We start from the raw sequence: 14,343 nt of genomic DNA, 5'->3' as shown, positions 1-14,343 counted from the left end.
AGATTTATTTTTGTTACAAAATGTTACCTTTACAGATTTCTAGCTCTGCACACTGTAGAAAAATCTAGAATACAGTTTTGTATATCGTAATAATATTAGTAGTTGCCAGAGAGCTCTATAAAGTAGAGAAAAATCTGTAAATTTGAAAACTATAAACATAAATTTATATTTCTCAAACAATAAATTAAAAAAATCTCAAAAGTCGCTACTTTTGGCTGATTTGTCTGAGGTCTTTGCTACCTCACTACGTCCCTCTAAAAGTCGACACAGTTGGGAACACTGGTGAGCAGACATCTAGGGTCTAAGTAAGGCGAAATGTAATCGCCAAACCGCGCTGTAGAAAAGCGGAAAAATTTTAAATTTAAAAATATAATTTCTTGCGAACAGCAGTTTGGTCTCCCCTTCCAAGTAGACACTGTGCGGGTGCACCTGTTGCACCTGTCTAGTTACGGCTCTGATTGACGATATTGATTTGTTTAATGAAATCAATACTTTAAAGTTGCATTTTCCATAAAACCAGTCTAATGATCCTCAAACCTTATTACAATATCTTTTTACTTATGACTTAATTTCAACATTTCCGAACATAGCAATAGCACTAAGAATATTACTTACATTGCTGGTTTCGGTTGCATTTGGTGAAGGATCCTTTTCAAAGTTAAAATTATAAAAAAAAAACAGTTTAAGAGCAACAACGCACCAACAAAGATTAAGTAATTTAGCTATATTTTCAATTGAACACGAAATCTTAGACTGCTTGGATACATGAATATTGATGGCAGATTTCGCAAACATAAAGGCAAGAGCAGTTCAATTTCTATAGACAAATATTTATATGGTTTTACACTTAAGTAAACAAAAATAACTTAGTAATAATAAATAGATTTTCTTCGTAAAGTATTTCTTTACTCTGTTCACACCGTTTTGAGACAACACTAAAAAGTCTTTCTGGCAAGCTCAGCGTAGGTAATCGTAGTTAAACAGGGGGCTGCATAATCGGTATTGCACGCGGATTCAAACTGCTAGCGGTGCCCCTGCCCCTCCTTCGTGTCTATGTGTTGTTGTCTGTAAAGGGAATAAATGTATAAAAATGCTCCCCAGTCCATGTTATATAGTAACAACTAATAAAGTGTCAGGAAGTGTTGATAAGTGTTTATGTTTTACACATGGCCAAGTATATTTAATATAATCTGGTTTGTTTGAAGAATCGGCAATTTCAGAGCCCACCAGTGGCCCAATGGCTAAAATCACTGAACACTGGCAGTTTGTCGTGGGTTCGCTCCTGGCCATGGAGTTTTCCGGAATTTTTTACGTTAGTAACATGTAAACAGGCGTCAGTTTCCGTATAAAATCTTCCTGGGAGGCATCCCAGCTCGGCACATCGTCCACGTGTGGTTTTGACATAAAGAAATAAACAAAAACCAATAATTTCATCGTATTTCGTGGTAAAAATAATCACTACATATGAGAGAGGTTGAGGTCGAAGTTTTAAACGCGAAACCGTGTACGTCGGACGTTCAGCGTCGCTTTCCTGTGAGCCAAGAAATTTGACAATAGTATTTAGATAGTCAGTGGTATCATGCTCGACGTTCCAAACACCATTGTCAAACTTCTAGGCTTACAGGAAGGCGGCGCTGAACTTCCGACGTACACGGTTTCGCGTTTGAAATAAATGTTTATAATCTAAAACGAGGCGACAACTCAAGTAACTACATTAACTCACGGCGGCGGAATTACTGTGTTGTATTCTTGCCCAGAAGCGAGCTTTTTGAAAATGCATGGCGTCCTCTCCCTCGTACAAAAACAACGTATGGTGTATTCTTCGCCGCCTTCCCCCGTAAGTCACTTTATACTACGGCATGCCAACTGTACGCTAACAACCCCGAAAAAAACAGGCAGTTAAATTCCTCAACCAGTTTATCCCTCATTCACAATATGTATCGGGTGTTCGTTGAGTACTACTACTAGTTTGGCCGTGGGCATTAGTGTGACAATCTGACGGTGTTCTTGAGATAATTAATATAAAATTTTAATGTAATAAATACTATGCTTTAATTTCACTCAATTATATAAAAAGAATGATAAAATTTGGAATAAGTAATAAAACATAACCTAATAAGGTTATAAACTTTTACATCCTGTAAAAGTGCTCTGTCATGCCACTTTTACCAAGAACTGAGGATTTTTTGCTTCCTTCCTCCACGCCTCGTATTGTAGAATTTTGCACACCACCTGCTAAAATGTCATAACCAATCAATTCCTAAGAAAATATTATGAAATAATTGGGGATAAAAGGGCTGATTAGCGGACTCTCGGGGAGTTCGTTCAAATTGATGGCTGAAACAGGCTGAACCAGGGATGAGGAGCACTTTGCTATAGCAAAGTGCTCCTCATCCCTGGTTCAGCCTGTCCTCCCAACTCCATTCTGCAGGAAGAGAATCTACAAGGTACAGGATCTCAACATGAACAACGAGGTAAATTTAATGTAAAACTCTCTCTCTCGGGCTTATTCTAAATAACATAGAGATAGGAACTACCCTCACATAGGTAATCCATACTGTTATTAGATGGTATTATTCCTTTGTATCCAACATATTGTAGTATTGTTAGTAATAATTAAATTGTTAATTTTATATTTAATGTCCTTGTCTGGTATTCGTTCTTTATGCACAAACCCACACAGAATCTTACCACTCGGGTTCTGTTAAAAATTAAGCCATCCAGGGACAAAGTGAGCAGGTCTAACTGATCTGACGATTAGAGGGCCTTGTCCCTCGTCCGTATTCTCACATTAGTAAACGCACTGCCGTGAAATAGGCTCATTATATGCGCCTCGTTATGATGATTTCTGTAAGTAATTTGTCAGAATTGAAAATTGGAGGCCCGGATAAAAATTGTTAAAATAGATGAAAGCGTGACAAGAAAAGTAATATCCGTTTATTGATTATATAAACTATTTACACACATGAGCTTTACGCAAGAGAGAGAGTTTACAAACGTTCGCGTGGTATTTACCTGAAGATCGCTCTCTTGATTTGGGCCTTTTTTTCGGAAGAGGAGACACTATACTCGTTGATGGGTTTTTGGCGTCATCGGTTAAGCTTCTCATCGCTGGCTATTGGCGGAGTATTGCAGCGAACTGTATCCGAGTGTACACACACAACCAACCTCCAAAAACAGACGAACTCTCTGTACCGTCATCGGACCCGTTCTCCCCCTCGCAACTCTTGTCCTTTTTTGGTAAAGTCGTTCTACGGTCTAATGGCGATTTTTCCGTTAGTTTCCGGTGACACATTCGATGTGTCACCTTAAAGAAGGAAGCAAGTCCGTTGGAAAAGTTATAATCATATTCTTTATGATTTTTTTTCTTTCGAAAAAAATTTTTTGTCAAGTCCGGGCTCTGACAAAATTTTTTTTCCTCTGTGGCCTCTGAACGCACCAACATAGATGAAATGGATAAAGTCACTTTTCACTAGTAATATGTTGCAGGTTGGCGCTTGACTTCACACTGTTCGCGTGAAGATTTCCGTATATATCTTCATGGGTCAATCACTTAAATCCATGTAGTTCCCTACATGGATTTAAGTGATCGACCCATTTAAATGGGAGGGCAAGATGGAAACTACTTATCCATCCCGAACCGCGCGACGAAGCACCCGAATCTCCATGCACACAGAGACACCCGGTTATCTTGTATTTACGAACGGCGACTCTGACCGGTTGGCACCACCAAGTGACGTGTGCAAATATTTATTATTTCGCAGAAGATTATTATGCGATCATTGGAATTTTGCAGTGTTATTATTTATACCTATAAGGTAAGTATTACTATTTTGTTTTTATACAAAGTACTTATTAGGGATAGATTGCATGAATTGATATTTAAAGAGGAAAAAAGTTCAAGGATTTTTAAAGCGTTGATATTATTATTGGCAATGGGCATATGGGCAAGATGAAAAATCGCATTTTAGACCAAGATGGAATAGTTTTTATGTTGCCCGCGAGGAATTATTTTGATTTCTGTTTTCAATTTATCTAACTAATTGAGGATGTAATTGTTTTTATATGGTGAACAAATATATAAGAAAGAGCAACAAAGGTTCTTGGACTGAAGAAACAATGCAGATGGCGATGGATGAAGGTTTTGTGTATTATGTGGAGAACCATATGTGAAACCGCTCACAGAGGACTGGGTACAGTGTCCAGTGTGTTGTGGCTGGGCACATGAACAATGTACAGACACAAAAGATGGATGTTTTTGTGTGTCAATTGTAAAATGTAGGGATATCTTATGTATTCCATCTTGCCTTCAGGGTGAGGGCAAGATGAAATTTTTTACGTTTTTACTTCATGATTTCTAACAGATTTTATACTTAATATTAATTATTTTTACACAATTTTTTAACCATCTAAGATCTCTGTCGAGACTGATTAAAATAAAAGCTTTATATTATGTTGTTTTATGTTTTTTTACATCTAAAGTAAAACCTTCCATCCTGCCCTCCCTTCCTCTAACTCCATTTTTCATGCATTCATGAGCGTGTTTTGTATGATTTTTATACATAAAGTTCATAAGAGAAATATATTGAGATAAAAATAATATGTAAGCCAAAAATTTTAATTCATTTTCCGTAATTAATGTTTCAAAAAGTAAAATATCTTAAAAAGTCTAACTTTTCTGATTTATGATAAAAATGACAAAATTCTGAATGTAAGATGAACCTCTCGGACCATGGATCCAGTCTTGCTTCATAAAAAGCTACCGATATTTTTAATAAATAAATTCTTATATTTTGTTTTAATATTTATTATTTTTATTATTATATCATAATATTAATTAACAGACGAAAATTTATACATTTTTATAAATGCTCATTTTTTTTATATTCATATTGTAATTTTGAAAGAAAACATTAAAGATAATACAAAATATCAAAGTATAAACTATGCTTTCAACAATTCATATAGAGTATAGTTATATGATAATAACGTTAAAAAACAAGAAATTACATTAAAAAATGTTTTTTATTCTTCCTTGGATGCAACTTCTTCATTGTGATGAGCCTGGAGAATAGCGACTGCTTCGTCTACCTTCGCTTTCAAGGCATCCTGGTTCTCGAGCATATGCAATAGCTCAGAATTATCGATTTCTAGCAACATTCCTGTTAACTTTCCGACTATATCTGAATACCAGCACTGAATGATTGAATACAAACGTTCTCCTAACATTTGCTTCTGTTCTTGACAATTGGCATTGGCAAGCATGGAAGTGCTCAGAGCTTCCTGTTCTTGGATATAACTTGCAGCTTGTTCAAGAATTGGTGGTTGAACGATGGACGGTGGAGAATTACACATGCTAGCTATATATGTCGGAGAATAAGGCTGCGCAATATTGGCAATTGGTACGGCCACGGGACAGGCCGCAGTAGACTGCTCCACAGATGTAACTCTTGTCGATTCTGTTCTGTTCTGTTGTTTAGTGATAGATCTTCCATTCATATTAGTTGAAATGTGTTGTGTTTTAGTTGCTGTGACTGTTGAATGTAGAACAGGAGAAGCGAATTGTGCGAATTGCATGGCTGAGAATCCATCGATGTGCGGATCACTTTGTGTCAACGGTGGTTGCGTTATCCAGTTCGACGTAGGTTGCATCTGTGGAATTTGGGTTGGAATATATCTTCCTGCAACTTGCGGCATTGTCGGTACAAAATTATCACCTCCTGCTGGTTGGCACATTTGGTTGAAATATGGTTGTCCGTACATTTTAGCCAGTCTTTGCATGTATTGCGAAGCGATATAAGCTTTACGGTCTTCTTTTCTTTGGGCTAGAGCAACGTAAAGCGGTTTAGAAACAATGATTTTTCCATTCATTTCAGTTATTGCTTTGATTGCTTCTTCGGGAGAACTGAAACAAACAAAGCCAAATCCACGAGAATTGCCACGATCATCCGTCATGATTTTGACACTTGTGATGTTACCAAAAGACGAAAATACTATTCTGAGGCGTTCCTCATCGATGGAATCTTCTAAATGTTTAACATATAAATTGGAACCTTGATAACGACTCATTCGTTCCAATTTTAATCGTTCAAATCTTAGTTTTAATTCCACTTGTCTTTCGGCTTTTTTCTGTGCTCTGCCGACATAAAGCTGTCTTCCACCGAGTTCTTGAGCATTTAATTCTTCTACAGCTCTTTTAGCACTCTCGGAATCTTGAAAATTAACAAATCCAAAACCCTTTGACTTGCCGCTTTTATCGACCATGACTTTAGCACTAATGATAGTACCATATTTTTCAAACATTTCTCTCAGTTTATCATCATCTAGTTCATCCCCAAAATTTTTGATGTAAACATTTGTGAATCGAAGAGCTTTCTCTCCGATTATTTTCTCACGTTCTCTTCGAGGAATGAACTTACCTACGTACACTTTTCTGCCGTTTAACAGCAAGCCATTTATCTTAGCGATGGCATTATTAGCTGCTTTTTCTGTTTCAAAATGCACAAAACCGTAACCTTTCGAGTTACCTTCTTCGTCCGTAACCACTTTACACGACAAGATATTTCCGAAAGCAGAAAATGTATTATACATAGCTTTGTTGTCGATGCTCTTGTCTAAATTCTTGATGAAAATATTTCCAACGCCAGATTTTCTAAGCGATGGATCTCTCTGTAACCTCATTATTCGTATCGGTTTTCCTTTAATTAAATCAAAGTTCATAGTATCCAAGGCTCTATCTGCATCTTGAGGATACTGAAAATTAACGTAGGCATAGCCCAAAGATCTTCCTGTAATCAGGTCTCTACATACTCTGATGGAAAGAATTGGTCCTACGGTAGAAAATTTTTCGAAGAGCGTAGTTTCTGTTTCATCTGGAGGCAAATCACCAACGTACAGAGAAGCGACAGATGAATTGGAGCTAAAAGAATTCATTTTAATTCAATTATTGGACTTTATTGCTGAACAATAAAAAGAATTATTAACGAAAATTAAAGCCTATTGTTGTGTTGTGCTTTTTTTTTTTAAAATTGAATTTGTATAAATAAAATTTAAAATGAATTTCTGAAGAACCAATTCGAATATATTGTGATTTTAGAAACTTCATTACTTTTTATAAAATAAAAATAATTAATTTATATATAATAATGCATAACTTATGCATAATTAGGTATAAATATTTTGAATTATATGCATATACAATAAACAAACTCCTGCTAACTCAGACTAATACGGAGTAAAGTTGTCTGAGTTTACAAAATTCTAAGTTAACAGGATTTACTGCATATATAATATCCAAAAGAAATATATTTCATCATAAAAATTATTATTTATTAGTTATGAAGAGATTTGGATTGGACTGATGGAATGCGACAATGCAACACTCGGGCAACTGCCAAACTCTGCTTCCTGGAACACTTTTTATGGGAAACTGATCCTATCTTGATGTTAGGCATGTGAAGAAAACGTAGAAAATGCACGTGCCCTTGTTATGTGCAAACCTGAAACTATCATTGCACGATAATTGCAGTAAAAGTTAATAAACCTACTGATAGCAATTGTCATGAGTTTACTGTAACAAAAGATATTATCAACAAAGCAAAACATCTTACAAAGGCATAGGCTATAACATCATGCAACATCAAGTTGGAACACTTAATAAATTTGGATGTGGATTATGATGTGTCCCGTAAAATACTTGACCTTTTTTAAATTGTGGTGTTAAAAAGTATAAAGCTATTGTCATACTCTTGACAGTGTTTATGGGAATAGCTTTATATCATATGGTGGGATAAAATTAAATTTTGTTTATTACAGGTATTTAATATAAGCACTGTGTAATATCAATGGTGTTAAAAAATTTTCTTGCATTTTATGCTATCAAAGTCCCAGCTATTCTCCATTCTAAAGGCTGGCAAGTATGTTCCATTGATTTTTTGCCCGTACAGAGATTCTATAGCTCTGGAGGGTGGCAAATCTTTCGTTCAGAGTTTACATCTTGCCCTTTTAGGTACTTTATATGTATATAAATTTTTAAAATGAGTTACAGTATTTACATTTCGGAATCTTTAGAAAATCTATGGAAAAGTTTTGATAAATGTATCGAAGTGTAGTTATTGCATCCAGATATTGCACAAATTCTGCCAGCCATTTTATTAAAAATACGAAATTAATCACAAGTAACACAATTTCTATATAATTATATAATTTATGTCCGCTAATAGGGCTGAATCGCTTGTCACTGTGTTTTTGAGTGTCGTGTATTGTTATTTATAGTACTTGATATAGTCTATGTGTTTTACTGTGTTTTAGTTGCGTGTTGTTAAATTGGTCGAGGGATTTCGGTTGATATCGTAACGCATTATAATTTTCCCATTATTTTAAATCATAATATATTATTTTTAATTTTTAATCTTTCCGCTCTATTGGCACTAAGAAGAGCTTTTTTTTAGCGAGCCCACAATAGGGATGGCCGAATGGTGAGAGATGATGCCGGATAGATACCAAGAATTCCTGGGACGTTGTTTGTACTGATTCGATCCCGAATTTCCTATTCCCTGCCTTCGATGTTATATCTTAAATACGCTGTGGAGTATCAATTAAAATTCTGTATAGGTTCTGGCTAAATATTTTGATTTAGATTTTTAAAAAAGTATTGCAAACAGCAAAGTAAAATTGTTTTATTTTACTCTCACAATTACACAGTACAATACTTTCCCGTGTTATAATATACACTGGAAAGTGTTGTAATTGTGTCAAATTTGATCTTTTGAGAATCTTGGCGTTTTGAACCAAAAAATTCAAAAATAAATAAAAAAAAAATAAACGAGAAAAAATCCAACAAAGAGTTACTTAACTTTCTCGGAAACGTTTAAAACTGTGTGCGTGGCACCATCTGTTATGATATTTTATTATTAAAAACTTTTTATATTTTTAACTATTATAAAATGGCAAAAAGCTTACTTTTGAGGTTAAGGATGGTTTTATGAAAATTTATAAATGCTAATAACGAGTAAAATCGTCATTAAGTCCAACCCTATTCGAGATACGACACATGATCCTCTTTATCTCCACCCCCTCGACCTTTAACCACGAAAATTTAATATCATCAAACCTCCTAATAAACAAATCTCCCTGCAAAATTTCAGAAATTTTCGACAAAAAGCCCAGAAGTTAATAAGCTTCAAAGAAGTCGAACAAAATCGTGTCCTACCCATACACATTAATATCCACACAAAAAAACCCCGAATTGTTTTTTTTTTTTATTTCTCGATGTCCCGAGTCCAAAAATCTAAAAATTATTGGTGGGTCATTTTTTGACCGATTGCCATAATTTCCCTCTATTATATATAACAACCAGGGAAGTAAAAATTCTATATGTCGGTGTCTATTTCGTTTAATATCTCAGAATTGAATTGAGATTGAGATTGATGGGATTGAGGTCGTCTACAGTTTTTTTTTTTAAATATAAATCTCATCTCTACTCTCAAAATTAAGTCCTTTGCCACTTTATAATAATCAATAATATAAAAGTTATTTTTAAAAAATCTCATAACAGATGGCGCCACAGACAATTTAAATTTGTTTTAATAATACGTCTTAAAGTTTTTCCGGGATATTTATGCAACTCGTTGCTGGATTTTTTTTTAAGACGACCTTCAGCTATTTAACTAAACTAACTTTACTTGGCAACGAACTGAAAATAATTTATAGTCCCCTTTCTCCCGGGTATCCTCCGTTTAGACGCTTAAATGTAAAATTCTTATTAAATTCGTTTTATTTAATATTTATGATCGTTTTTTTTTTATTTTGCCTCTATAAGCGTTATAAAATTAAAATTGTTTTATAATTCTATGTGAATGATAAACTAGTTGGCCTTATTTTTCCACCATCCAAGGTTGTCACGTGACTAATCACATGCTTCTATCCCGATTTAGAAGTAAAGTGTTACAGACCGTAATGGAAGGATAGGCAGTGATTTTTCCAGGTTTATTCACATAATTTCTGCATTCCGACGATTATGTCTTATCAAACAATCGACGGAGGTATATTTGGCGATTCTTTTCGCAGAATGAACGGGGTAAGTTTTTATAATTTAATTAAATAATTTGTAAAAAATCGCCGACTCGACGTGAACCGGTAGGAGTTACTTTTAGTGAAATGTATGTATAACTGAATATATGCAAATTAACTAAAAGTAACTTCTACTACCACAAAATTTTTCTGCACGAATATTTAGACGTATCATTAATGAAACTGAATGTTTACGGAAATATTGTTTATAATGTTAAATACATTTGAAATTGATATGAAGTTTGCGTGACTTCTGATTGTTATACAATAATGTAATAGAAATTTAATTCATTCTAGATAAACAGCTCTTACAATAGAATTACAATAGAATTCTATTATAAGAGCTGTTTATCTAGAATGAATTAAACTTACTCAGAATTATTCCAGAAGCTTTTAATTGTCACACTGCATTAAAGCAATACTTACATTATTTAACATTTGGTGACTGATGAATGTGTTGTGGATCGGAACATTGTGGCCTGTTTGGGCCAAACTGTAACGTATGGCAAATCTTTTAAAATATTTTCATTTTTCATAATGTTTCGTATCTGTTTTACAATTGTCAAAGACCTAAAATAGTTTAGCCAGTATCATTAAAGCAGTCTTTGATGCCGGTATTGGAGATATCTGGAAGAACATGAGAAAAAATTATGTGTGTAGAGAATGAAGTCCTATATGGATAATTAGGGCTGTCGAGAGCTGTTGTAAAGGGTCCCTTTTACCCTTTAAGAAGTGAAATAAAAACTTATTTTTGCTAGTAAAAATAATAATAATTTGTAAGAGTAGGGACCACTGAGGGTTTTAGATATGAAGTTTGCACGACTTTTGATTGTTATACAATAATGTAATAGAAATTTAATTCATAAGTTTTCGCTGGATCTGGAGAAAAATAGCCAGCTCTTAACAGCTCTGTGGATAACCTGTAACCTAGCATATATAGGAACTTTGTGGCCAATCTGTATTCATATTTGCTTCAAATGTTTATAAAGTTCTAAAACTTTGACTTAAATTTTATTTTTATTGATAAATAATAAGATTGTAAAATTATTAAAACTATTCATAAAATAATCATCAGAAAGCTAATTTAATACTTTTCTGTATTTAATGAATTAATTCATAAGTTCACTTGAATATTTTAAATCAAAATAATGACTGGCAAATATATTTTTATAATTTATACTTATTACGATAGTCATCATTTTCATTTATTTACATTAGTTGAGTAAATATGAATGATAGAGGCAAAGTTTAATTAACCAAAATAATATTTTGGTTATCTTATCTCAATTAAAGCATTTATTAGTTGGGGAAATTGCTTGAATATATTTTATTATGTTTTTAAAGTACTTTTTTTTGTATTTTGGCATTGAAGCTTGATTCATATTTCAGACAGTTGATGAAATTAAAAGGAAAAAAATTATGTTAATGAATCAAATTTTTGCATCAAATATTTTTACAATTTCTGAATAAACTAGTATAAATTGCATTAAGCAATTTATGATTTATAAAAACAATTCTAAATAAATAATCCAGGTAGTGTGATTGATTTTATATCTAGCTGGTAAGGCAAGAATTGCAGGTTTAATTCTTGTTAATCTTTTCTTCCAAATTATTCTTAATTTCTAAATTTAAAATTTATAGCACAAGATGGTAGCTTATAATTAAAGAGCTACATTATTGCTTGATTAAAATGTGGTGATATAATTTTATGTAATACATGTGTGCATGTGTTTCATTTAGTAGTGCAAAGGAATAAACTTTTTTACTGTGTGGAATTATAAGGTGGTATTACTGTTAAAGATTACAAATGTTTATTATATTTCTTAAAATGGACTTAAATAAATGTAATAAGTAATCTTGGGGGTGTTTTGCTGTCTTGCTTTTATCAAATCAGAGAAATGTTTTTCTTGCAGTTTCCATTGGTTTCAATAAAAATATATTCTTCATTCCAATAATTGTTTATTTAAATAAATAAAACTGAGTTTTATTTACTTAGTGAATCTTTGGATTTGCATTTATTCTTTTGTTTTTCTTAAATCACATTTGATACAAATAGATTTCAAAATTTTTCTATTGCTCAATGTCACTAACTATACAGTATATAGAATTAATGTAATAATTATATTAAATATTATAGTCAATAAAACTAAGAATTTTTTAAGATCTAGATTTAAAATAGGAATGTTCTTAAAATTGCCAAATGCATTATTATGTTTTAAAACTTATTGGTGAAGATGGAGTCTTAATTTTACTCTTATCTAACAAATATTTGTCAATCTTTGCTTTATTAGATGTAATAAAACTCTGATAAAGTAATTAATTACTGCAACATTGATAAATTATTTAGAATTGTGAAATATTTATATAGAATCAACAAATGTAGAAATTAACTTCTGTCACTTTAAAATAAGAATTGAAAATATATTTAACTTCTTGTGCTGTCATGCTGAATTGGATGTAACAATTATTGTGACATTTTTGTTCTATATATTTGAAGATAAATGTCTCAAATATTAAGTTTATGGTTTCTTATATGAAGCTGCTTTTTCCAGTAAATGATTAATTAATGATAAATCATCTTACTATATAATTTATTAAGAAGAAAAAGTTATATACTAGCAGCATTTGTTCTGTTTGAAAGCAGCTGAAATTATATTGAAAAATTTGAAAAATTTTTCTAATGCAATATTAATAATAATGCGAAATTGTTTTTGTCTTTGTTTTCACCTGACGTAAAGTCGTTATTTCCTTCTTTAATCGGTTAAAGAAGGGAATAACGACTTCATATCACAACTAGAAACTAAGATAAGAATAGATTAGATCAATGTCTAAATATATTTGAAGTTCATGAACTTATCTAATGTAGTTTAAACAAAAGTAAATTGAAATATTTTATAAGAATGTAGAAAATAAATTTATTATGTGCTAATTAAAAAAAATTTTTTTTAATGTAGTGTGGTCTCAGAATGTCTCAGAAATGTCGTAGATGGAGCTTTCTCCTTTCATCTACTGTGAATGCCTTAACTTTAGTCAGTCTTACAATTGCTCAACTATTAAATTCATATAACAGTGAACACGTAACATTTAAATTTGATGTCATTATTTTATTTATAGGAGGTAAATGAATGCTTTTATTTGAAATTTTTTTGTTACTTTAATCATTATCTAGCTTTTGATGTAGACCTATATTTTTGAAATGTGTAACTAAGTGGATTTTCAAGAATTAATATTTTTAATTACAAATATTATGCAATAATTTATATTCAATGACCCAAATCTGTTTATATTTTGCTTATTTAAATAATTGCAAATTCAGAATTTATTTTAAGTGTTATATTTTTTATTGATATTTTTAGTTATAGCATGTTGGTTAGCTTATCATGGGATCGTATATGAATATCAATATGAAATGTACTTGCACTTCCTCTCAATGACATTGGCAATATCTTACTGTTGGATTGAATATTTTTTCAATCCTACTCTTGATTTAACAATTAAGCAGGTAGGTATTAAAATTTATATAATAATTTACAATAGCTCTGTGCATAGATTTTAATAGATTGCTGTTGTAATAGTGACACATTCTCTTAATAGATTTATGACAGCATTATCAGTTGATGTGATGTAATTGTTTTTGAAACCAGTTTAAATTATTAAACTGGATTATGAATTAATAGTCAGTTATTAAATTCTAAAAAATTATTTATTTTATTTAAATTGGCTCTAGTTTTTTTTTAATTTCATAAAGTAATAATTATAGTGCCTGATTCATTGTACTGATGTAATCAATGTAGTGAACCATGAAAATAAATGTCATGTGAAATAGTTTATTAAGATAAAAACATTCTAAAACCCTACTGTATATCCCATACCTTCAGGGTAGCCATTGAAAGCAAGGTAATAACTGATATGCAGTTCAGAAATTGCCATCTCAAGCAATAAAATATTGCTTTTTCTATTTCATTTCTGTTAAAAAAAAAATTATATCTAATAAACAAGCAAGTCCAAATATTCTATAGTAATCATTATTTTTTGCTTATTCAGACTATTTTCTGTTTGGTAAACATTTTTATTACTACTGTTTTCCTTTAATTAATATAGAATTTAATTATTTTAAGCTGAATTCTTAGTTTTCCAGTTTTATTCAGTAAATTCTTTTTTAATTAATTGAATTATAAATTAAAAGATCAAAATTTTTAAATCATTAAATATTATTTCTATATTTTTTACAAAATTTTTTTTTTTTTTCTCAAATTTGCTTCAAATGTTTAT

The 14,343-nt window shown here is 31.8% G+C and overlaps 2 protein-coding genes across 4 annotated transcripts in view; one reads left to right on the top strand and one right to left on the bottom strand.

The window, feature by feature from the left end:
- The window catches only part of LOC111637679, a 19,760-nt gene extending 12,794 nt beyond the window's left edge, over nucleotides 1-6,966 (bottom strand). The window contains exon 1 of the mRNA XM_023383241.1: nucleotides 5,029-6,966. Within this exon, the coding sequence (XP_023239009.1) occupies nucleotides 5,029-6,933 (1,905 nt within the window). The 5' untranslated portion in view covers nucleotides 6,934-6,966. The remainder of the gene's footprint in view (nucleotides 1-5,028) is intronic.
- Nucleotides 6,967-9,734: 2,768 nt separating this feature from the next.
- The window catches only part of LOC111637684, a 5,851-nt gene continuing 1,242 nt past the window's right edge, over nucleotides 9,735-14,343 (top strand). The window contains exons 1-4 of one of the 3 annotated variants that reach the window (XM_023383253.1): nucleotides 9,735-9,751; nucleotides 9,936-10,078; nucleotides 13,026-13,188; nucleotides 13,428-13,573. In XM_023383253.1, the coding sequence (XP_023239021.1) occupies nucleotides 10,019-10,078; nucleotides 13,026-13,188; nucleotides 13,428-13,573 (369 nt within the window). In that variant the 5' untranslated portion in view covers nucleotides 9,735-9,751; nucleotides 9,936-10,018. Of the gene's footprint in view, nucleotides 9,752-9,911; nucleotides 10,079-10,382; nucleotides 10,572-13,025; nucleotides 13,189-13,427; nucleotides 13,574-14,343 lie in introns of those variants that run through there. The other 2 variants (XM_023383252.1, XM_023383254.1) reach the window with 2 other exon arrangements.

Source organism: Centruroides sculpturatus, unplaced genomic scaffold (assembly GCF_000671375.1).
Source record: "Centruroides sculpturatus isolate CEXI.00-Female unplaced genomic scaffold, Cexi_2.0 scaffold697, whole genome shotgun sequence".
NCBI classification, from domain to species: domain Eukaryota; kingdom Metazoa; phylum Arthropoda; class Arachnida; order Scorpiones; family Buthidae; genus Centruroides; species Centruroides sculpturatus.
Note: the sequence above shows the minus strand (reverse complement) of the source record. Positions and strands in the feature narration are given on the sequence as shown.